The sequence below is a fragment of the Uloborus diversus genome, chromosome 1, assembly GCF_026930045.1.
Source record: "Uloborus diversus isolate 005 chromosome 1, Udiv.v.3.1, whole genome shotgun sequence".
NCBI classification, from domain to species: Eukaryota; Metazoa; Arthropoda; class Arachnida; order Araneae; family Uloboridae; genus Uloborus; species Uloborus diversus.
The window spans coordinates 29,242,336-29,267,958 of record NC_072731.1 but is presented as its reverse complement, the minus strand read 5'-3'; the positions used below and the strand labels follow the sequence as shown (position 1 = coordinate 29,267,958).

The following is a 25,623-nucleotide window of genomic DNA, read 5'->3' as shown; positions in this document are numbered from 1 at the left end:
TAGTTCCTCGGCGGTCTAATGTTAATCAAGTTCAGGTTTGATGAAATTGAGCCGCATGGTAATTTTTTATTATAGATGTTACTAATGTATTTATTACTGCGTAGCAAAGCAGTAAATTAAATATGTTTTGCTACTTTAATAGTTGAATCAATTACCTTAATATTTTATTTACTAATAAATAACTTTATTTAGGCACTAAAATATAAAGTTTTGTTTTAATATTCCAATTTTCAAATATATTTAGTGTTCAATTGAGGGGGAATTGAATACAGGACACCCCTCCCCCACGATTTAATTTATATTCTTTAATAATATACATTATAACTGTGTATGATTTCTGAAGTTTGATCAATATTCTGGATTTACTATTTCACGATACCGCCAGTTCAATTTGAAATTAGGGTTATATTAATTAGCAGACTTCAAAAAAAGGAGGAGGTTCTGAACTCGTCGGATTTGTTTTCCTTTGTACAATGCTCCATAAATACTCGAAGACACCTGTATCCAGGGGCCTGCACAGGAAGGGGGGAGGGACACCTGTTGGCCCGAGCCTGGAAGGGGCCCAATATTTTTGTAACTAACGGTGAAATATAGGGGTAAACAATATGGAGAGGGGCCTGGAAAAGTCATTTGTGATGTGCTCCAAAATTTCTGTGCACGCCGCTGCCTGTACCGATAAGGAAAAGTCTTTTTTTTTTTTTTTGTTTGAAACAGTATAGTTCCTGAACGGTCTAATGTTAATCAAGTTCAGGTTTGATGAAATTGAGGGAACTCTTCAAATAAACATATAAATGGTGCTTCACTGATTTGTCAAATACTGAAATAATAAAACTGAGAAAGAAAAAAAGAAATACATCAGTACCTGACACATTTTTTTCATAAATCTTAACTTGAAAAATTTTTAGGACTGCACAAAGGCAAGAATCCTTTTCAGAGAAAGAAGTCAATTTTTATGGCAATAGTCGGGAACAAAAATTTCAGCTGAATTTTTTTTCGTGAGGAAGTAACAGTACATCCTCATTTCTACAAAGTGTTTACAAAATGTACTGTGTGTGTAAGCTTTTTCTTGCAAACTTTTATTAAAGTCTTATTTTCTTCTGAAGAGTTTTGTTTTATTTTCAGGTTCGTTATTTGCATTTGAAATGCTATGTAATATGCTTGGACGGCTGTTTGAGCCTTATGTTGTAAACTTTCTTCCCCATCTTTTGAATTGTTTCGGTGATGGCAATCAGTATGTGAGAGAGGTTTGTTCCAAAAATATTTTTATTTTGCATAAATTATTTGTGATCTTAGTTAACGTCTTTTTAATTGCTAAATGATTTTTCACTATATATATATATGCCATATGTAATTTAGAAGTTTCCCATAGTAAATATAAATGTAAAATTCTAATAAAAAGTTAATAAATAAACGAATATATAGATTAAAAAAAAAAGAAACATCTTTAAAAAAATTAAAAAATAATTTTGTTTTACCTCTTCATGTTTCAGGTTTGTACCAGCTTTTCTTATTAGATTTAAAATTATTGGATGTTTTTCTTTTGTTTTATGTTCTCACATTTATTTATTTTTTAAGGCTACAGATGATACTGCAAAAGCTGTTATGAGTCGCCTCAGTGCTCATGGAGTTAAGCTTGTTTTACCATCGTTAATTAATGCATTGGAAGAAGATTCTTGGAGAACAAAAACTGGTAAACATTTAATGCATCAAATGCACTTAATAAAAAAAACTTTCATTTTTTTAATAAATGCATATGCTCGTGAAAAAAAAATTGGGGAAAGACTTGCTATATGCCTTATTTTTGACAGGTTCCATTGAACTTCTGGGGGCCATGGCATTTTGTGCTCCAAAACAGCTATCTTCCTGTTTGCCAAGCATTGTACCTAGGCTTATTGAAGTATTGTCCGACTCTCACATGAATGTACAGAAAGCTGGTGCTCAAGCTCTGAAACAAATTGGATCTGTAATCAGAAATCCTGAAATTCAAGGTATTAACCATTTTATATAGAAGGTTAATTCTATGCGTGACTCACACTATAAATTGAAAATTTTAAGATACAAATCTTTTTTTTATCTCAAACTTATTGAAGTATTATCTCCCATTTTTTTTCTCAGGATTACTAGTTAGCATTAAAACAAACTATTCAACCTATTATTACTCACTAAAAGCTTTACATGACATTTGGAAGTGTTAAAATACAAATGTGACTCACACTACATGAAAAAGGAAGTGATATTTTGGTGATGTTTGGTATCTTTGGATATCTTCCTCTTTGGCAAAATTCAAAATAAAACTTGTTCTATTTATGTGTCTAGAAGGTTCAAAATTAAGGAAAATATGCAATATTTATTAATATAATCTATTTTAAAATATTAGGGGGCTTTTCCACATGTGACTCTCACTACGTATAGATTGTAACTTACACTACAGATGCCAATTTCGAAACACAAAACGAATCCTACACGTTTATTTTTCAACATTGACATATTTTAAACATAAATCTCAAAGAATATGTTTTAAAGCAGAATCACAAGATATAAACTTATCCACGACATAATTATTAAAGCAAAAATTTTGAAATATGTAATGCATGCGCTGAATTAAATGGCTCTGGAAGTTTCTTTATAGCACTATTAGGAGAAGTTATATCTACATCAAATGTGTCATCAACTTTAGGCGAAGAGGAGTCCTTATCCAACCAAGTTTACGGTCATGACACCAAAGCTTGGCTTGAAAATAACTTGACCAACAAAATACTTTACTTGTCATTTGCCAGAAAAAGGAACAAGAATCCAGTCCCCAACATTAAAATTTGAAGATTCTTCATGTATGTTTTCTAAGTCTTCTGGTTCTTAACAGTACCCATTTGTGAAATTGAATATATTTTTGTTCATCTCCCCTGATATTAAAGAAATGTGTAGCTTGTATGGGGATACTTTCACAAAACAATGCACAATCCTTGTTTTAAGAATCGGCTTGATTTCAATCCCATTTGGTGCCCATAGCTTATCTTAATAAGACATTTTGGATGTTATCAACTCCTGTGAAACAGGTATGGAGTGAATATTCGGAAAATCTCTGCAGCTATTTGCGCTAACTCTTTAGCAGAATGGGGGTCAATTTTCCTAGATTAAGTGTCCTCCCTCACCCCCTAAGCCATCAATTACACCCTTGCCATGGCTAGTGGCAGAAAATTGCCAGTGAAACTTTACTTCTATTAGACTACCCAAATAAAGTTCATTCGTTGACGTTCTGTCTCAGCGTTGGGAAAATCTAAATATTTTCCGGATTCCTTGAGCGTTTTTCTTTGCTCTGCTTTACGCTTAGATGGAGTTGTAGCCATAGTATCTATAGCAAATACATTAAAATTATTAGTTTGTATAAATTTTATAATTTTAATGACGAATTTTGTTATTAAAGTGTAAAAACTTGCAAAACAAAACCGAAACTGTGACTCACACTACCACACACATTTATATTTCTTTTTCTAACAGCATCCAAAATTTTATCAAATGAATTGTGAAAAAGTTTTCACATTAAGTTATAGAAAGAAAATAAAAAATATTAAGAGCTGAAACTACAGGCATTATTCAATAAAAGTAAAATGTCTTATGTTTTGTGTGACTCACATTACATGCAATAGGCTTATCCAAAAATGCAATATTTGACTATGTGTAAGTTATTATTGGAAAAAATTGGTATGCATCCTTAAAGTACTGCAAAAACAGTTTTAAAAAATACTAGTATAATGCACATCAACTAATCATATATGGGAGAAAGATCCTTATGAAAATGATCAACTTTGTGTTCAGCAACACGTTTTTACAAATGTCTTTTTGATGCTAGTTTGTTGCCAGATGCAAAACATAAAAAGTAGTTTTTGCATAGATAATGTGAAATTAAATCTATTTACTTTTAAAAAAGCAAGAAACAATTAAACTAGTATGTTGTGGCCATCACGAAACTTTCTTCTATATTTTTCCTTTTTCTGATCCCTCCCCATGCTTGACGAGGAAGCAATATTCCTAACAAAAACAAAATTACACATGCAAAAACTTGACGACCATCCCAATGTCTGAATTATTGTAAAAACAAAACAAAGAGCAAAAATTGAAAGTTACTTTAAAAGCCTTACTTGAATTAATTACAAATATTTTATTTATTAACAAACATAAGATGGCAACAGTTAAAAATTTTAAATCATTGAGATAATATTTCCGATCATTTCCATACAATTAAAATCACGAGAAATATGCAGACGACAATCGATTACGATTTATCTTTCTTATTGTTGCATTAATAAAACTATTTTTATTCGCAAAAAAAAAAAAAAAAAAAAAAAATCAACACCTCTTGGAGCGATTGAAGTCAAAATTGAACCAAAGCCTGTTTACGTATGGATTCACATATATTCCAAATTTCAACCAGAACGTAGCATTACTTCTTGAGATAGGGCACTCACAATGGAAAAAAAGAACGGGCGATTGCGCTACCCCCTTTTTAGCTGTTGACACCAAAATAAAATCGGCTCTTATACCCACTAAAGGCTACTTGTCAAAAAATATTTGTTTGATTCCGTTCGTTATTTCTTGAGATACAGCAGTCACAATTGACGACAAAAAACATTCTATAACTCAACCCCCGTTTGAGCTATTGACACCAAAATTGAATCAGCACCTGCTCCTGTTATGGGAAACATATGGGGGTCATTCCATGTCAACTCAACACACCCATTTTACCTCACCCCCTCAGATTTTGATAAAATTTGGCACACATATAGTGGGGCACTAAGAATAACAAAAATATAAAATTTCAAATTTTTATCTTGAATAGTTTTTTGTGTACGGCCTTGTAAAGTTTTCAAAAAATCGTAAAAAAACTACAAACAAGCAATTTTCAAATTGCTCTAAAAGCTGTCAAAATTGAGTTAGAGAGGTGGGACTGGTGTTATTTTGTTGCTTTTTTAATGCTCTTTTAGGAGATATGCAACATGTCCTATGTAGTAGTAAAAAAAGTTTTTTTTGGTGCAAATCAAATTTTTGATTTTGATTTTTTTTCAAAAAGTACCACTTTTAAAATTTTCAAAAAAATTCTATAAATAGACAGTACTTTCATAAACTGCCATGCAAAGTTTTATGATGGGATGGTAATGGGATCTATGCCAAAAAAATATATTACTGACCCCTATTTTTCTTGAATACCAGATTTTGACCAAATAATAATTATTTTATTGTAGTAAAATATATTGTAGTAAATGCTTTCATGACAGATATGAATGTATTGTACTTTAAATTCTTCTTATAAAAATATTAGTAAAAATTAAGGCAAATAAAATACCAAAATTTAAAATTATATCAATTTATGCTGTATGAAATACAAATACAATAAATATTTACAATAAAATTTTCATAAAAACAGTTTTGACCAAATAATAATAATTTTAATGTAGTGATATAAGATTTTATGAAAAATCACTTGAGTAGGGGAAACTGGGAGGTTTGACCCACTTTTTACTAAGGTATTTTTTTTTTTTAAGTTTGAATTGAAAAAATTCCTGGTTGACTTTTTTCGAAAGGAAATACATCCAAGCAACTTTTTACATTGCTGTTATTTATTTAAGTTAAAAATTATTTTCTTTATTAAAGATTTTTCAAGAGTGTTCAAACTGGGTCAAACCTCCCCACTTGAGGGACGTTCGACACACCATAAGAGAGGTTTGACATAAAACTATATATACCCTATATATAATATACATTAAATTGTTTATGAAATAAACACTCTGTGCTCATAATGAATTCATAAAACCTATATTTCTAGACTATATATAAACTGTGGATTTGGGGCAAAACTGCTAGTTCTGTATAACATAATGATGTTTTAGAAATCTACAATACAAGTTGAACATACTTTTGTTGTTTGGTGAATACATGATAAGTTATGTTAGATGTGACATTTCTCAGTTTTTTTCTATCTCGAACACGATGATTTGTTTTCTTCAATGGATTGCAACACTGAACTCTTACCACAGTACTGCATTTTTCACTAGTTTCCATATTTTCTAAAAAAATTCTTAAAACTTGCCTTTTAACTACAAGTTTTAATCATAGATTAAATTCGCTAACACATGAGAAATACTGAAGTTCAAAGTAATAATTCTTTTATGTGAGGTATCACAACTATTTTACATTATGGAATGGATAACTTAAAACAGTAATAAAATTTAAAACACTACTTGTTAGCAAGGTCTCTAGTCACTGAATGAATGCTTGTAGAGAGTCTGGCTTAAGCAAGTTAGAAGAAATACCAGACTGCCACATGGGGGGGGGGGGGCATGTGCCAGACTTGGTGTTTGTTTTAACTTGCACAGAAAGGTACCAACTTGCTAGATCTGCAGATACTGGATCAAGTGAATGGAAGGGAAAAGTTTTTTTAAAATAATACTTGCTTATCAAACTATTTAGCCACAACAATATTTATTGTAAATTTATCAACTTTTCATACAGCATAAATTGATATAATTTTATTTAAATTTTGGTGCTTTATTTGCCTTAATTTTTACAAATATTTTTATAAGAAGAATTTAAAGTACAATGCATTCATATTTGTCATGAAAGCATTCACTACAAAATATTTTGCTACAATAAAATAATTATTATGTCAAAATCTGATATTTATGAAAAATAGGAGTCAGTAGTAATTTTTTTTTTGACATAGTTCCCATTACCATCCCATCATAAAACTTTGCATGGCAGTTTATGAAAGTACTGTCTATTTATAGAATTTTTTTGAAAATTTTAAGAGTGGTACTTTTTGAAAAAAATCAAAATAAAAAATTTGATTTGCACCAAAAAAAACTTTTTTTACTACTACATAGGACATGTTGCATATCTCTTAAAAGAGCATTAAAAAAGCTACAAAATAACACCGGTCCCACCTCTCTAACTCAATTTTGACAGCTTTTAGAGCAATTTGAAAATTGCTTGTTTGTAGTTTTTTCACGATTTTTTGAAAACTTTACAAGGTTGTACACAAAAAACTATTCAAGATAAAAATTTGAAATTTTGTATTTTTGTTATTCTTAGTGCCCACTATATGTGTGCCAAATTTTATCAAAATCTGAGGGGGGTGAGGTAAAATTTTAATTAAAAGTGTGTTGATTTGACACGGAATGACCCATGGACCAAATTTTGTTTGATTCCGCCAGTTACTTCCTGAGGAATAGCAAGCACGCGTAACTCAAAAAACGTCCCATTGCTCCACCCCCCCTTGGAGGAATTAGCGCCAAAAACCAATGGGCACAAGTTCACATAGGGGCACATATGTGTACCAAATTTCGTTCAATTTCATGCGGTAGTTTTTGCTGTAGAGCGGCCACAAAAAACTGGTCACACACAGACATGACACACATACATACACACACACACACAGACAGACAGACAGACATTTTCCAAAAATAGTCGAAATGGACTCGGCACACCTCAAAACGTTCGAATCCTTCGAAATTCGAAAATTTGCACGAATCCAATACTTTCTTCTATATATTAGATATAGAAGAAAGTAAAAATAATAACTTTTTTAAAAATTTGATCATTGGGTGAACTTTGACATGGAAATAGCTAGAAGTAAAAGAACTTTTGATTGTGTCATTTCTTTATGAAAGTATATTTTTCCCAAGTTATCCTTTTGTCTTCTACCGGCACATAATCCTAAAATATTCAAAATAAGATGTAGTTAATATTTAAGATGTAGTTGATATGAAGCATTTTGATTGAATAAATATAGTATTGTTGCAATCATAATTATGAATCTTGTATTAATGTTTGCTTTTAGCCATCGTCCCAACTCTTTTGGATGCTCTTCAAGACCCATCCAAAAAAACTTCTCCTTGTCTGGCAGCTTTATTAGACACTCGATTTGTTCACTTCATTGATGCTCCTTCTCTTGCTTTAATTATGCCTGTTGTCCAAAGAGCATTTCAAGATCGATCTACAGAAACAAGGAAAATGTCTGCTCAGATTATTGGAAATATGTATTCCCTTACTGACCAAAAGGTAATTTTATGTTTGCTATATTTTATTGTGCATTTAGCTGTACCCAATGCGCATTGCTACGGCAACAAAAAAATACATCATTATACTGATTTTCATGACAATCGGTTGAATGGGGCAGAAGTTGCTACTCTGCAGTGCCACCTGATGGCGAGTGGCTTCAATGAGCATATTATGCACCTTCTCCGTGGAAAAATACATATATATAGCAATTTTCATAATAATCGGTCCAGGTATCAAGTGAAACCGTGACTATACTCAAATTTTGTACTCACGCAGTTTGCAAGATCAATCAATCGCTAAAAATATCAAATAGAAAAAGTTTTAAATCCCCCCGTTGCATGAAAAGCCATAAAACAATAAAGAAAGAATTTATTTGTTCAAACTCAAGAAAAATGGCAACAGCTAACTTCTTATCAATGAGATCTTTCACGCAAATTAATTTCTGCAGCCGATAATTTTATTTGTATTTATCAAATGGATTGTGACTTAAATTGGAATAAAAAAGGAACTATCGATCGGATTTTTTTCGAACTGGTCTATAAACATTCCCAGTACCAAAAATAACAAACGGTGAAAGTTTCAGCCAAATCTGCCGGGTAGTTTTTGAGTTCGTGGATGACATACAGACAAACATTCATTTTTATATATATATAGAAGATTGTATGAAAACTTTTTACTGAAGCATAAGAAATTAATTTATAATATTAAAGGTTTCAAATATGAGAAGTTTCTAGATCAGTGTCTCTAGTAAATATCTTTTTACCAAGTTAATTGCTATTTTTGTTTTTTAAATATTAATTTAAAAAAGGATTATGATAAAACGCTATTGTGTATAGCATGAATTATCTGGTGTAATGGTTATTAGTAAGTAAATTCAGTGTGTGATATAGTAATCACATATATTTTCTTTGATTCGCATTTTAATTCATGCGTTTGCATTATCTGAAATTCGCTGTGCTAAGTGACGCCGCATATGGATATCTGTTTTTCACGAATTTGTCTCCTTAAACCATGGTTCCCGATTTTGTCAAATATTAACTGTATACTGAAACAATACAGTGTTCTGTAAGTGATCGTGTCCTTTTTCTGTTTGCTCAAAAAAAAAAAAAAAATTCGCAATTTTTGTTGTGTTTTGGACTGTGAAATTTAAATGCAACAATGCACATATCAATGCCCGGCGTAGAAAAATCGTATAGTCTACCTACAAAAATTTAAGATGTTAAAATTTTTTGTTTTCCCGCGTTCCCATTCGTTGTGCTAAGTGACGCCGCGTATGGATATCTGTTTTTCACGCGACCGCGTGGGTTTTTAGCTTGTTGTCTCATGAAAGTTTTCGGGAAAAAAGGAGGAGTGTGCTAGCCGGGTGATTTTCAAATTTAAGGCATTTTTAAAATTTAAGTGGTTTAAAAAAATATAAAAAAATAACACATTTTTGGTGTTTAATATCAGTTCTTGGAAATGTCTTGAACATGTTTTCATAGCCAGCACCGATATTAACTTAAAATTTAGACTTGCAGGTCCCCTCTAAGTCACTTAGAAACTAAAAAATGTCAGGTCTGTTACCGGACAAATATTTGAAGTTTTTATATGAAATAACCATTTTTTGAATTAGTAAATCATCTTAAATATAGAAAACTTGTCTCAAATAGGAAATTATTTCCTTGTTTTGCAAAAGGACAATATTTAATATTAATAACAATGTCAGGTCTGTTACTTCAATTTAATATTAATGCATTAACTTTTGTCTCAAATATATAAAAAATAATGCTGTGCTGTATACACTAAAATAATATCCAGAATAGGTTTCATAATTATCAGTTGCACACACATTGCAATTTTTAGTCAAGTATTTTGTTTTTAGCAGACATCTTTTTACAAGGTAACAGACCTGACTTAGGGTAACAGACTTGACATTGAATAACAGATTTGACATGATGTGAGATCAGATGTTATATAAAAGATAACTAAAAATATTAAACTCTTCTACATGTGTTTCTAAAGCACACCAAACAATTATAATTTTTCACTAAAATATGCACAAGAATATATTGAATAACTCAGATACTAAAAAATGTTTGAAATTACTACATTAAAACTTAAAACAAGGCAATAATTAAATATTCATAAACAAGAAACAAACATAAAATGTATATGTTAAACAAATTTATTATCTTCTAATGATGAAATTTTAATTTTACAAGTTATATTTTAGGAAATCACAAGAAAAATAGAGGCACTCCCTTTGATCCATGTTTGGACATGGGAGTTTTAAAACTATGTCCTCAATATCAATGATACTGATATCGTCAACTTTTGGCCATGAGAATTTTTTTGTTCCCTTATCATATTTTAAGAACTTGACAGATATGGCTTCTGTATTTGTGTCAGTTGAAGCCTGTACCTGTCCCAAAAAGTGCTTAATGGTGCATTTCGTTGTAAATGCAACAAGAACATAAGATCCAGCTGAAATTTCTGGATCTTTCTCTGGTGGTTTGGAAAAATTATCAATATTTTCATCAGAACTGGTTGTATCATCAGAGTCTGATGATGATGTGTAAATTTGTGTCCTTGATAAATTTACTTTTTTGAGCTCTGTAAAAAATGTTTTGGGCTCAAAACACTTACAAAACCCTCTCTTCCCAGTTGATGAACAGAAACAGCTAACGTTTCTGTACATAAGCAAATTTTTCTTCTCAATTGCTATTTGGTGCATTTTTCGAGTTTCTGGCAATTGCGGAATGCAGTTGGTGCTTGGAAGGTTTTCTTCGATGAGTTTTATCTGATCTTTGTCAATGAAAAACAAATCAATGCTAGTATGGCACTTGAGTTTACGAAAAAAAGATTCAGCATCAGGTATAACTGTGCCTCGGGCAACTAAATCATCAGCACCTCGCTTTAATGCTGCACCAATGCCATCAGCAGCCCCCTTTCCATGGCCACTCTCAAAGAAGTTCCAAGTTCCTTTGGTGAAACCATGCTTGAACAATTGCTCGTTAAATAGGTAGAAATTTTTTTTCTGCCGATATTGTGAGCTAGGGCCGTCTGAAAAAATATGAAGCACATTTATGCGTGGACTCTTATTTTTGAGTATTTCAATTATTGGCTGTAAATGTGCCCATATTGCTGGTGGACTATGGTCGTTTATAGGCGAAATAGAGCAAAATGAAGTTGGCTTAACTTCATTGGCCATATATATCAAACCAGTGTGCAATGTCACCTGGTTTCGTGAGCTTCCAAAGTGAAAAGACTGAACTTCTTTAGAAAACTTACAAGAATAATTTTGGGAAAAATCAATATGCACTGCTGCTTCATTAGACTTTAAATTATCTTTGCACATGTTAAATGCTTTGTATTGCTGTTTTATATTTAAAAAAATGGATTTTAAAATTTTTCAATTCATCATTGAACTCATTAATTAAATTTTCAGCCTTCCCTTCTTTTCTTGTTTTAACAATTTTATACTGTATTTTGTTTTCAGATTGTGCATTCAAAGAATTATCTGCCTTTTCTATCTTTTTTCTTTCCCACATCCACCATTCTGTATTCATCTCTGAAGAAAAATCGCCTGCTACTTTGAAGTTGACGCATTTTTTGCATTTGTTGTACATGCATTTTAGAGAATTTATATCGCATGCTACTGTTTCCACTAAGTCACTCAAACTACTAGGTTTTAAAATTTTTAAACTAACAAGTCTCTGAAATTTTAGTATCAGATTAGAATGAACGATACACATGCAAGTATCCCTTTCCTTTACCATTGGACTTAATACATAAAATGGACGAAGACGAGTGAAAACTTTGTAAGATATTTTAAAGGTTGGATTCTCAATCAAAAACTTCTTGTGCAAATTCTTCATTGTATCTAGAAGATAGCGCTTTTGGTGTTTTACTTTCCTCCTTGTAATAGTCTCTTTTTTACCAGCTGTGGCTCGACTGACATCATCTCTCTTGAAAAAGGTTGATACGAGTTTCCATTTGAGGAAAAAACTCTTACTATCCTTTTTCTGGCATATATTTTTTTTGAATCCTCCATAACATAATTTCTGACTTTTCTGGAGGAGTTTATATTTTTTAAGTTTCTCTTCTGGGGGCACTATGTTTCTTATTACTCTTTTTTTCTCCTTTGAAGCATTTGTATACTGCTTATTCAGGGATTGAACAATCGAATTTTGAATGACTAATTTTTGTATGAGCGGGGATTTTTTAGGAGTCAGTGGCTCTCGAAAGTACTTGGATAGGGATTGCTTAACCTTTGATTCAGGCGTCTGTGGCAAATAACATTCGATTTTATCGAGTTTCCTTCGGTGTTGTTTTCTTATCAGATTAACTTTCCGTTGCAGTTTTACTACCTGTTCTTTCAATTTTGCATTTTCCCTCACAACTTTGCTTCTGTCGCGTCTAACTTTCTTACGGCCTACTTTTGCAGCTGAAGGGGTCCTCATAGGCTCTGGAATTACAGGTAATTCATGGGATGCTGGTGGGACTTGGCCTGGTGTATTTCTTTTTGCTCTTGACTTTTGTTGATCTTTCCTCCAGATAAGTCTCTGACGTCGTTGTGCTCTGGGTGTCAATTCCTTCACACTTTTCCGTGATGCCTTTCTCCTGAAAAATGTAGTTAATGTTAGAAATAAATAAATAAATAAATTTTTTGTCAACTGTAAGTCGTATAAACTTATTAAAAAGAGTTTAAATGTAAAATACCTTTCTCGGTCTTTCCTTTTGTTTTCTGCTTCTTTATTTGGGTCAGTCTTTCTTCTCTCTCTATAACGTCTCTGTTTTTCAGCAGCTGATAGTTTTGCCATATCTTTTATAAATCTGAAACATAGATAAAAAGGTGTCATTTAGAAATAAAGAAAGAATAGAAAATTTAGAAATATTTGGTCATTGAGAGAAATCAGGGTTTTGAATTAAAAACTCTTTTTTAAGTAAAGAGTTTTTAAAACTATTCAAGTATTTTGTTTTGAAGTTTCTTACAATGCTATTCTTTATTATTATAATTCTCAATATTTGTTATTTACATATGCATATGACATCTTAAGATTGTTTATGAAAACATTTTAAAAGTTTTATTATTTTTAAAAAATTATGTCAGGTCTGTTACCTTTACCAGGTAACAGACCTGACAAGTAACAGACCTGACAATTTTACACAATTGCTTTTTTTTTCATACCATGTGCTAAAAATTTCAGGCTTAAGCTATCATATCTCAAATATAATTCACTAAGTTACTTTGTTTATGGCAAGCAATTAATAAGACTACATTAATTTACTCTAAAAAGTTGGTAACAGATCTGACAGCACAAAAAAAATACTCACCTTGTGAAAATCCAAAAGTCCTTAAAAGTATCCTTTCAAGCCAAGATGAGCATTCAAGATGGTTCCTTCCTCATACTGAACTATGAAACCAATGTATAAATATGGTGGAGCCATCTACTGGATTTTTTTTAATGTTTAACCTTGGTAACAGACCTGATAGTAACAGACCTGACATTTCTCTGGGACAACTCAAAACAATTTATATTAACTAAAAATATTTTAAAGAATTCAATGATATTTCATATATTTGTTCACAAATATATTTTTAAAAATATATAAGTTCTTTTAAGTTATTTTAAATTTTAGAAATAGATAAAATATTAAGCAGAAATTTCACTTTAGCATTTGGGACAGCCAATTTTTTAGGATTGTTCTTCATTAAATAGTTATACAAAAAAAAGTTTAAGACATATTCTTATAATATTGTGCATCATAACTCTTAATGGTATGTATTCCTTAAAAAAGAATGCAGTTAACCATATTGGTAATTCAATTTTGAAATAAAAAATAGTCTTTTGTTGGACATAAAAAATGCCTCAAATTTGAAAATCACCCAGCCGTGATACGTGACTGAGCGTGGGTTAGGAGCGCGGACGCTTGACCTGAAAATGGGTCATATGCAATTGCGACGACTTCGATGCAAAATCCGGATGCATCGGCATAAAAAATGATGTAAATTGTAAAATAATTGCACAGGAGCCTTAGAGCCCTGTTTCTCTAAAAAAAATGATAAGTTAGTTACGAATGAGATCCTGTATTTAATCAAGATTTTCTAAAAAAAGATTGAAAAATGTTCGCGTCCACGTGGAAGTAGCTCCGATCATGCACGGATGAAAACCCTTTCTTTTTACTGGATGATCATTGCATATGATCAGAGAAGGCTGATGATGCACCTGTAGCTGGTGAGACCCGGATAGCAAAAGATGTACGCGCGGTCGACATGAATTTAGTCCTGATTCCCGCTGCATCATTTTCGTCCTGTGTAATTGTGATTTCTCCGTCATCGCCGTGGTATTGCGGCCGGATCCATGTGTTTTACATCATCTTTCTTGCTGATGTCTCTACTATGAGCTCTTTCACTGCAACAACATGCCGCGCCTTTTTTTAAGCCTCCCCATGTACAACGCACATCCCTCTGCTGTGACAACATAATTCCCTGCAATAGACTGGAGTGTGAACTTAACTTACCTAAATTTTTCATATTGTGTTGGCATAAATTTAGGTTAAGTTTAAAATCCAGAAGTTAAGATATTTAAACTAAGCCAACATTAACTGGCCGTGTAATGTCAAGTTGGAGACAAGCAAAAAACATGTTTCAGAAAAATACATTTATTAAATATGACTAGAATAACATCCCCATAAAATACACCCCCAAAATATCATAACAAAAGTGGTTCCAGAAAATAAAGAAAAATGTCACCAAAATGTCGATGCAATCGCTTGCCACTCCGAAGGATCAGCTTGAAGACTCACAAAAGGTCCGCCGAATCACACTTCAGGAATGTCCATACTGAACAGGCAACATTACACAATTCGTAGATCGGTGAGCATCACAGGTAGACACGTGGAACACACTTCCCCGACATTTTAATTGGCCGGACATAACACAACTGGTTCTTCACCTGGACTCACTAATTCCAGGACTTGGAAGATTAAATATCACATACCAAAAAAACCCCCGCTAGCATCGCGGGGAAACCCCCCCCCCCCCCCCACGTGAGCCGGACTAGGCTTCACGATCAAACACAACAACTGGGGATCGTTGAGAGAAGAGAAGACGAGAGTCCGCCCAGAATGCTGCCACTCGCAACAATATATATGTTTTATCAACCAATGAGATTCCATGCCTCGATGACGTCACCACACTAACTTCTACTTTGATCATCACTCATTTGCATATTCCACTGCCGCGAATATTCGTACTCCTCTCCATAGCACGTGCGGTCAACGAGTGGAATTAATTCGAGTCGATCAGGTGACAACTCAACTTTTCTGAATCGACACATCGAGACATGCAATCTCCGATTGTTTCAGTAAACAGTTGCCATTAATTATGGCGTGGGGGAATCGTCGATTGAAGTGTTAGCACCAACTAGTTGACAGGTTCTACTTTTACCAGACTGGGCTTAAAGTAGGTACACTTAACTTTAAATTATTTTCTTTAAATTATCGGCTGTGGACCGAGAATAAAATCTAAATAAAATAATATTTTATGTTAACAAATTCCCCCCTTCTCGGTTACACAGCACGATACACTTCAAAACGACATGAAAACTGACATATTTCAAACAACAATTTAAAAAAAATTTTTAAACACTTTTGAGAAACATTGAAAAATTTACACACTTGAATATTAAACTTTTACATTTTCATAATTACCAAAAATGAGTTTGCACATTTTTTTCAATGTACCCCGAGTCAGAGGCTTGGTAAACGTATCCGCAGGATTTTCTGCGCTTTTCACATATTTTAATTCAAATGTATTCTCCTCTACTAAGTTTCTCAAAAAATGATATCTGACATCAATATGCTTTGTTCTGGAATTTTCTATAGGGGAATTTGAAAATTCTATTGCAGCTATATTGTCACAATTAATTGCAGACCCGGTAAATTTATATCCAGCTATTTCAAAATGTGATGTTTCTTCTAAAATCCTTTTTAACCACACCACTTCTTTTGCTGCTTCTGTCAAAGAGATATACTCAGCTTCCATGGTGGACAATGAAACACACTTTTGTTTAAATGTTCGCCAGATAATAGGTACTTTGTCAATGTAAATAATAATTCCCCCCATCGAAATCCTATCGTCCCTATTTGCAGCATAGTCTGAGTCAGAAAAACCATTGATTTTAATTTCATTTATTGCAGATAGACTTAATTTATAATAATTTGTATATTTTAAATAACCTAAAAATCTTAATAAACACTGCCAATGTCTTTTACCCGGATTTGCTTGAAATTGAGATAATAGATTAACTGTATAGGCAATATCCGGTCTAGTTTTCCCTGCTATATAGGACAAACATCCCAATAAATTGCGATAAGGTACTTTCTCCATTTCTTTTATTTCTTGGTCCGTTTTTGGACAATCACCTAAAGACAAAATTGTACCTTTCGCTATTGGGAGGGTCGAGTATGGGTATTGATACTTTTCAAAATTTTCACAAACTGTCTTAATGTAAGAATTTTGGTGTATAAAAATTCCCCCATTGATTTCTTCAAATTCTACCCCCAATAATTTTTTAGTTCTCCCTAATTCTTTAATATCGTAATGTTTTGATAAATCCTGAATTGTTTCCTGAATTATGATTTCATTTTTTCCAAAAATTATTATATCATCTACATACATCAATAAAAACACATTTCTGTTTCTTGTATAAACACAGTTACTACATTTAAATTTCAAAAAATTCAGACCTTGGAGAACCCTATCAATTTCCAGGTACCAATTTCTCCCCGATTGATGGAGGCCATATAGCGATTTCTTTAGACGGCATACCCAGTCCTCTTTTCCCGGGATTACAAAACCCTGTGGTTGTCGCATATAGATTTCTTCATGCAAATCAGCATAAAGATATGCGTTTTTTACGTCTAATTGAAAATGGCTCCAACCCAGGAATATCACCAGAATTGAGAAAAACATTCTGATCAGGGAGAAATTGATAACTGGGGAGAAAACCTGAGAATACGATTCTCCTGCCACCTGCCTGTTTCCCATCGCAACCAATCTGCTTTTAAACCTGGCAATTTCCCCTTTTGCATTTCTCTTCAAGTCATAGACCCACTTATTACCAAGTACTGGTTTACCGACTGGCTGGGGAACTAACTGCCAGACCCCCCTTTCTTGAATCACTTTCATTTCTTCTGACATGGCTTCTTGCCAATGTTTTACTTCTGGGGTTTTCAAGCATTGATTATAGTTTTGGGGAATTAGCACTTCCGACAAATTTGCCTCTGGCTCGGGTTCCATTTGTTCCTTAGGGGAATTAAAAATATCAAACAAAGGATTATAAGGTACATTTTTACTTTTGAAATCAAATAGTTCAGGATTGTAAACAATGTTATTCTTCTTACAATATTTTTCTACATCATTGGGTGACCTTAACCTGGTTTTATTTCCCTTTTCATAGTAGTAGATATCAGTACGGTCCCCTTTCTTTCTTTTTACTGCATCCCTCACCCATTCAATTTCCTCACAAGGGGTGGGAGCCTTTCTTTCATCTATCTCTTTATCTAAGAGAACTTCACTAATAGGTTTAATAAAAGAATAATCATCATCATTGTCTACATTCCCATTCAAGTTTGATTTCCCCCAAATTAAATTTTCCCTGAAGTCCACATTGATAGTTTAAAAAATTTTCTTTAGCTCTGGGTCCCAAATTCTGTACCCTTTTGCTTGGGTTGCGTAGCCCACCATTATGCCCTTCTTACTCCTTGAGTCAAATTTCTTTAGATTTTGTTTTGGCATGCCTCTGTAGGCAATACATCCAAACCTCCGAAAATGCCTTACTGAGGGCTTCTTTCCCCAGAACAGCTCAAATGGGGTTTTCCCCCTTTCTTTTAGGACTGTTCTATTCCTGACATAATCGAAGCATAAGGCGGCTTCCGCCCAAAATTCTTCCCTTAGTCCAGAGTCTTTCAGCATTGCCCTAACCCCATTCATTAATGTCAAATTGTATCTTTCTACTACCCCGTTCTGTTCGGGAGTATAAGGGTTGGTTCTTTCTATGCTGATGCCTTCTTTAATTAAGTGGGTCTCAAAATTAGAATTTGTGAATTCCCTCCCATTATCAGACCTTATGGCCAAAATTTTCTTGTTGAGGGCTCTCTCTACATGCCTCTGGTATCTAAGGAAATATTCAAAAGCTTCATCTTTTGACTTTAGAAAGTAAATAGTGGACTTCCTTGAGAAATCATCAATTATGGAAAAAATATATCTTTTCCCCCCTAGTGACTCCACCGGAAATGGCCCTGCTAGATCCATGAAAAGAAGCTCAAGTTGTCTTTTAGACCTTATCCCTGGAGTGGGCTTAAATGAACACCTTCTTTTCTTTGCAATAATACAAGGCTCACAATCTGGCCGGTTTCTACTTTTTATATTAAGTCCTTTGACACAGTTCTTCTTTTCAGTTTCCAAGATACTGTCATAATTAATATGGCAAAACCGTTCATGCCACAACTCCAGGTCTAATCCTTTGACCTCGGTTACATTTACATTTGGTGGTGAGTCACTACTTTGATTACTTAAAAATGAGGTGGGTTTTACAAAGTACAATTTATCAATTAAAAATGCAGAAAAAAGTTTGATACCATCATTATTAAAAATACATATTTTACCAGGATACCACCTTAATGAAAAACCAAGACTGTCTATCCTGGATCCGGAAAGCAAATTTCGTCTAAGTGTTGGAGCATAATAGACCTCATTCAATGTGATGGTTACTAGCTTACCATCTGTTTTAATTTCGAAAACAATTTTCCCTACCCCCTCGACTTGACTATTTTCATTGCCCACAGCTACTTCCATTTTTGTATTTTTAACAGGCCTCAATTCACAAAATAGGTCCCTATCTTTACAGAAATGTGCCGTGGCACCTGTATCCAGTAAAAATACTGGTATTTCCTCCTTCAAATTTGTGTTGTTGGCCTGTACCCCTGATACTTTACTGATGGTGCAAAACATTCCAGCCTTAGGGGGATTACTTTGTTTGGAAAAATTACGATTACCTTTATTTTGATTATTTGGTTTTCTGCTCCAACACCGAGCCGAAATATGCCCCTTTTTCCCACATGTGAAGCAAACTCTCGTTTCAAATTTATTTACATTTTCAACTTTCCGCCCAGTCTGGTGTTTATTTTGAACAGAAAAAGCATTAACACTTGAACTACTATTTCCAAAATTTTCATTTCCTAAAAATTTTAATCTCCCCTCTTCTGCTAAAAGTTCATCCAAAACATTTGAAAAGTTAAATTTACTTTCATCCCATCTATAAATATTTTGTACTATTCCCCTAAAATTTTGATCTAAACTACGTATTAGTTGAAATCCCTTTAATTTCTCATCCATTTTATAGCCATTCTCCTCCAACTGTCGGAGCAAACACTTCAATCGAGCCGCGAACATTCCAATAGTTTCCTTTTCATTAATTCTGCTAGAAAAAAACTCCTCCCACAATCCGGCAACACGGGCTAAAGACGGAGGTTTCAAAATTCAATTTCAATGACGTCCATACAGCATATGGATCGTCTAAATCATCTATTAGTTGTTTTAACTCATCCTCTATGTTGAGGTAAATAATCGCCACTGCTTGGCCCCTCCGTTTCTTTATTTCTGCCGAAATACCTTCTTCTAATTTTGTTTGGGTTAATTCCCATAAATCTCTTTCTATCAGTCCCGTTCCATTATTCAGAAAACTTTTGCAAATTTGTCTCCAACTAAAATGACATCCGACCGAGCTCTGCTACCACTCTGTTGGCATAAATTTAGGTTAAGTTTAAAATCCAGAAGTTAAGATATTTAAACTAAGCCAACATTAACTGGCCGTGTAATGTCAAGTTGGAGACAAGCAAAAAACATGTTTCAGAAAAATACATTTATTAAATATGACTAGAATAACATCCCCATAAAATACACCCCCAAAATATCATAACAAAAGTGGTTCCAGAAAATAAAGAAAAATGTCACCAAAATGTCGATGCAATCGCTTGCCACTCCGAAGGATCAGCTTGAAGACTCACAAAAGGTCCGCCGAATCACACTTCAGGAATGTCCATACTGAACAGGCAACATTACACAATTCGTAGATCGGTGAGCATCACAGGTAGACACGTGGAACACACTTCCCCGACATTTTAATTGGCCGGACACAACACAACTGGTTCTTCACCTGGACTCACTAATTCCAGGACTTGGAAGATTAAATATCACATACCAAAAAAACCCCCGCTAGCATCGCGGGGAACCCCCCCCCCCCACGTGAGCCGGACTAGGCTTCACGATCAAACACAACAACTGGGGATCGTTGTAGAAGAGAAGACGAGAGTCCGCCCAGAATGCTGCCACTCGCAACAATATATATGTTTTATCAACCAATGAGATTCCATGCCTCGATGACGTCACCACACTAACTTCTACTTTGATCATCACTCATTTGCATATTCCACTGCCGCGAATATTCGTACTCCTCCAGGGGTCTGGCCAGAGGATATTTGGGTCCGTTAACGGACCCTTCACAAAAATCCGATCAACCAAAACGGACCTTTCACAAAATCCCGATCAAACAAAACGGACCTTTCACAAAATCCCGATCAAACAAAACGGACCCTTCACAAAATTCTGATAAACAAGATCGGATCTGTCACAAATTGTTTATTGAAAGAGCAAATCTGAAAGCAAAATAACGCATATTTCTGTGTATAAACCGATAATTTTTGGAACCTTTTTTTAAGTCAAATTAGAGGGATCAGCTTATACAAAATCGGCACAAAGAAAAAAAATGGCACTCTTGCGATGCTCCTGCAAGCGATAAATAATTGCTGCTGCCAAAAAAATATAATGGTTGTTTGTTTTATCACAGTTAATTAGCAGCGGTGTTGTTGTAAACTTTTCTGAGAGGGCATTGGTAAGCACTTTTCTCCGCTCATGATTTAATAAACAATAATAATATATATCTGCGAAATGAGCTTAGATCTGCAAAGGGATAGTAAGGGTGAGGAAAAAATATGATCGCTCCAGATAGGGTTACCAACTTCAAAACTATCACCACTTAGCGTCTGGCGTTGAACCTTTATAATGACTTGATTAGAAAATATTCTCATCATTTTGTCGGCTTGTCAATATTTGCGTTTTTACGGTGCGGTGCGATGTTTAATTATTATTTTGGGAGAAAATTATATGGGTTTCGATTTTTCGATGCTAACAAGGATGATTAACTTTAAATAAACTCTTTTAATTACCGTTTTTTTTCTTCAGATGTCTACATTTTGAAAAATACAATCCGATATGAGAATCATATTTTGTTCTTTTTTCAAGCTAACTTCGCTTTATTAGGATTCAAATAAATGAAAAGTCTCTTTATTTCTGTTAGAACTCTCATTTCAAGTTTTTAAAGCAAAATTCCATTTTCTGTTATGAGTCAAAAATTAAAATGCTGAATAGATGGTTTATTTTATTATTATTATTATTATTATTATTTTTTTTTTGGGTCAACTGTGTCCACAGATATTAATGATATGTTATCATAGGACTCGAAAATGCAATTTTAAAATAATTTTATCAAAAATATTTCTTTTACAAGCCGTTTTTATACTTTTGATGCCTTCACTTTGAGAATTGCGATCTCTTTGCATCCGCTATGGGAATCCGATTTTTCGAATTTTTGATGATTATTACGCTTTGTTAAGAGGTAAACAATTGAAAAATCGTTTTATTTTTGTTAAAATCACGGAACTTATAGGTATTAAACGAAATTCTGTGCTTTTTAAGAGTGTCTTGGGTCAAAAAGTTGAATGCTAAACCCTATTCTGAATATTGTTTCATTTATTTATATTTTTGTTAGTTATTTTAAATACTGTACAGAAATATATCTAGTATAATTTAACATAATACAGAATGGTAGATAAATATTGATAATTGAAAGAGCGATGCCTCCCCCCCCCCCGCCAAATATCAGAAAAAAAAAATCCAGAATGATTTTCTTGTCATAGAAGAGGAAAACATTCAACTTTTAGTTTAATTGATGCAGTTTGTGCCGTCTCTAAATTCTAAAATTTTGTTTTAACAAAAAAAAAATTTTTTTTTGCGAAATTTTTTGATTTTTCACAAAATTAATTCATTTTTCACAAAATTATTTGATTTTTCACAAAAAACGGACCCTGTGAAAAATCCTGGACAGACCCCTGTCCTCTCCATAGCACGTGCGGTCAACGAGTGGAATTAATTCGAGTCGATCAGGTGACAACTCAACTTTTCTGAATCGACACATCGAGACATGCAATCTCCGATTGTTTCAGTAAACAGTCGCCATTAATTATGGCGTGGGGGAATCGTCGATTGAAGTGTTAGCACCAACTAGTTGACAGGTTCTACTTTTACCAGACTGGGCTTAAAGTAGGTACACTTAACTTTAAATTATTTTCTTTAAATTATCGGCTGTGGACCGAGAATAAAAACTAAATAAAATAATATTTTATGTTAACATATTGTAATCTTTTATATTCCCTTCCATGTTTTGATTACGCCGCGGGAGCTCCCTAGGATCTTGATATTCGTCGTGTAAGTGATAATCATCGGAATAAATTTTCACATGTGACGCGAAATTGTTGGCCTAGAGCTATTATTTTTTTTCTTGGAGAAATTCCTAAAGTTTTAGAAGGATTAGAAAAGTTTCCAGAACTTACTTCCTTCTTTTTTCGAACTTTGAAAGTCATCCCGCTATTTTACCGGCGCTCGAATTGTTCCCCAGAGCCAACATTCCCTGCATGCGTAGCATGCGTTTGTTGACCCGCCACGATGATGTGACGTCACAGGAAAGATGTTGAGTAGATTCTTGCTGTATGCATGTGGGAAACAATTTTAAAGAATTTAGTTTTAAACTGTAAACTGTGTTGAGTTGTTTCCTCAATGTAATTTATGCATGCTTTTGATATACGTCACGCCATCGCGTAGGGAGATAGGGAATACTATTTAAGTGTGAACTCTCAATCAATCATTCTCTTATTGTTTCACCTCTTGTTTTAATATGTTGTGACTGCAGTTCAATGTTTTTCTGAGGTGCTGAGATTGTACCTGGGAGCTGTGTGCTCCGGAGTTCCACGTAGTATAGTGGATTCTTTTTAAGAGATGTAGGATGTTTTGTCGTTGAGCCCAGCTAGAAATGCGGGCATGTTCCAGTTGTTGCCTTGAGATGAGTTTTTAAGTGAGGGATTTTCTCTCTAAAATTGAGAGTTTAAATCAAGTTGTTTTTTTGCTGTGAAAAGGCCTAACAAACAGGACCATTGAAGGTCCACGCTCGAGAGCTGGATTGGATGTCCGTTAGATGGATGGATGGTTCCTGTTGTCCAGGAGGACAGGTTTATTTTCTGAATTCAGCATGGTGGCATGGAATGGTCACGGACAATTTTGATATGGGATCCAAATTTGGTGGATCGCGCCCTCACATGTTGTGCCAACTTTTAAGGAAGGAATAGCTCGTTTGGTATGAACTTTTTAACTCGTTCGTATGAACTATTCTGTTTATGGCATTGGACTCAAGGTTGTACTTATATTAAGCAAGTCATATAAATTTTACTGGAACTTTAAACGATACTATTTTTAAGAAATGTTTCCTACTGATATTTTTGGGGGGATTTTTTATTCAATTGTTGGGGAATGCGAATTTTATTTACACTTGTTATTATTTCCATGTTTTGACATATTTATTGTTTAATAAAATGTTTATTTAATTGTTAAATATGTGTCTGTATGTCCTTTCTTCCCGAGCAGATCATTCCACAAATTTTTAGTTGGGTTTGTTAGCTTAAAACCTGCTTTTAGTTCTTTGAACTTCGGGTTTTGATTGAGCTATCAGTTCGAATTGCCCAACAGAAATGAGTTGTGCTTATTGTGTTTCTACTACATGGGGGTAAGTCAAACCTTTTCTTTGTATTCCACGTAGGCACCAACCATTGAGACGTCCTGGAGTTTTGCGGAATCACTTAAAATACGATCGGCCTAAAATTGTTTTCCTCATTATGTTTTTTTTATTTAAGTTGGTGGTTCATGTTTTCTAACAAATTTGAAAGAATTAACCACATTTCCATCACACAGTGGAAATGATTTAAATAGTGTGAAAATGAAACATGTACTATAAAGAAGTTTGATAACTATTTTGAATTTCCTTAGAATATTCTGTCTTTTGAATTTCTTGAATCAAAATGCTAAGTTTTTAAAAATATGAGCATACCAAATAGTTTAATCATTAAGGTATTCACGCAACAGATTTTGAAAAAAAAAACCTTTCTCCTTACTCACTCTTTTCTCTCTCTCATTTGAGGGGGCGCAAAAGCATCTTTCACAAAATTGTATCTTGAAAACATACCTTTCACAAAAGTATTCAACTTAAAGATTATGTTTAAAGGCCTAAACTTCTGGTATTTTGATAGCTCTACCATTCTCGGTGTTCATAATTTTTATCATGCATTCATAATCATATGTATTTTGCTTTAAAAAAAAAAACACTTGTGCTTGCAAAAAGAAAAAAAAATCTTGCCTTTTAATTAAAAAAACATTAAAAATAAGGATATAAGTTTTTAAGGGGTAAGGGGATAAAAACACAATGTTATATCATTTTTTTTTTTTTTAGGATTTAGCACCTTATCTTCCAAATATAATACCTGGCCTGAAGCAGTCTTTATTAGATCCTGTGCCAGAGGTAAGTTTGTATTTTAATTAAACAAAGCAGTAATAAATATTTTTCAAACTTTTCTCTTGTGTCATCTTTAAATGTCAGATATGTAATTTGTTTGTTTATTTTTTAGGTTAGAAGTGTATCTGCTCGCGCATTAGGAGCTATGGTCAAAGGAATGGGAGAAAGCAGTTTTGAAGATCTTCTGCCTTGGCTCATGCAAACTCTTGCTTCAGAATCGAGCTCAGTTGACCGTTCTGGTGCTGCTCAAGGTCAGCTATTTGTAGTTATAGTTCTCCCATCCTAATGCTAAATTTTTTTCACTGATTTATGTTTTCATGACAGTAATTACACATTTGTCAACAATTGTCTGTGCGTAAAAAGCTAAAATACACACTGTTATTATACTTCTTTAGTTAGCATGCAAGAACTATATGTTAAATTGTTTACAATATGGATTCTAACAAAATCATTTTTATAAGTGGCTGCAAAATTGTTTCTAGAGTAAAGAAAGTAGTGGCAAAATTTTCTGAAAACTATTAGAACTGTGTTACTATTTTCTTAAAATTATTTTTTAACTATTAAATTACTGTATAATAATTGTTAAGGTTAACCCTTCCAGCGCGGTGGACACAAAAAGGGACACCAATTTTAAGAATTTCTTCAAAAAAAAGTTTTTTCTTTAAAACTCCGAAAATCGCTGCATTAGTTGCTTTTATTTTTCTTTAATGCACACAGATGGCAGCACTATTAAATATGACTCTTTTTGTTGGCTTAATTTCTTGTTTAAAATACCTCGATTTTCAAGCTCAAATACAATATTTTTTTCAAGATTTTAAAATTTACACCATAAACTAAATTAGTCAACCAT

The 25,623-nt window shown here is 33.4% G+C and overlaps 1 protein-coding gene across 1 annotated transcript in view; it reads left to right on the top strand.

The window, feature by feature from the left end:
* The window catches only part of LOC129228588 (eIF-2-alpha kinase activator GCN1-like), a 176,527-nt gene that overhangs the window by 93,340 nt on the left and 57,564 nt on the right, over nucleotides 1-25,623 (top strand). Inside the window, exons 32-37 of the mRNA XM_054863273.1 lie at nucleotides 1,123-1,244; nucleotides 1,576-1,690; nucleotides 1,809-1,988; nucleotides 7,832-8,052; nucleotides 24,711-24,779; nucleotides 24,886-25,024. Of these exons, the coding sequence (XP_054719248.1) occupies nucleotides 1,123-1,244; nucleotides 1,576-1,690; nucleotides 1,809-1,988; nucleotides 7,832-8,052; nucleotides 24,711-24,779; nucleotides 24,886-25,024 (846 nt within the window). The remainder of the gene's footprint in view (nucleotides 1-1,122; nucleotides 1,245-1,575; nucleotides 1,691-1,808; nucleotides 1,989-7,831; nucleotides 8,053-24,710; nucleotides 24,780-24,885; nucleotides 25,025-25,623) is intronic.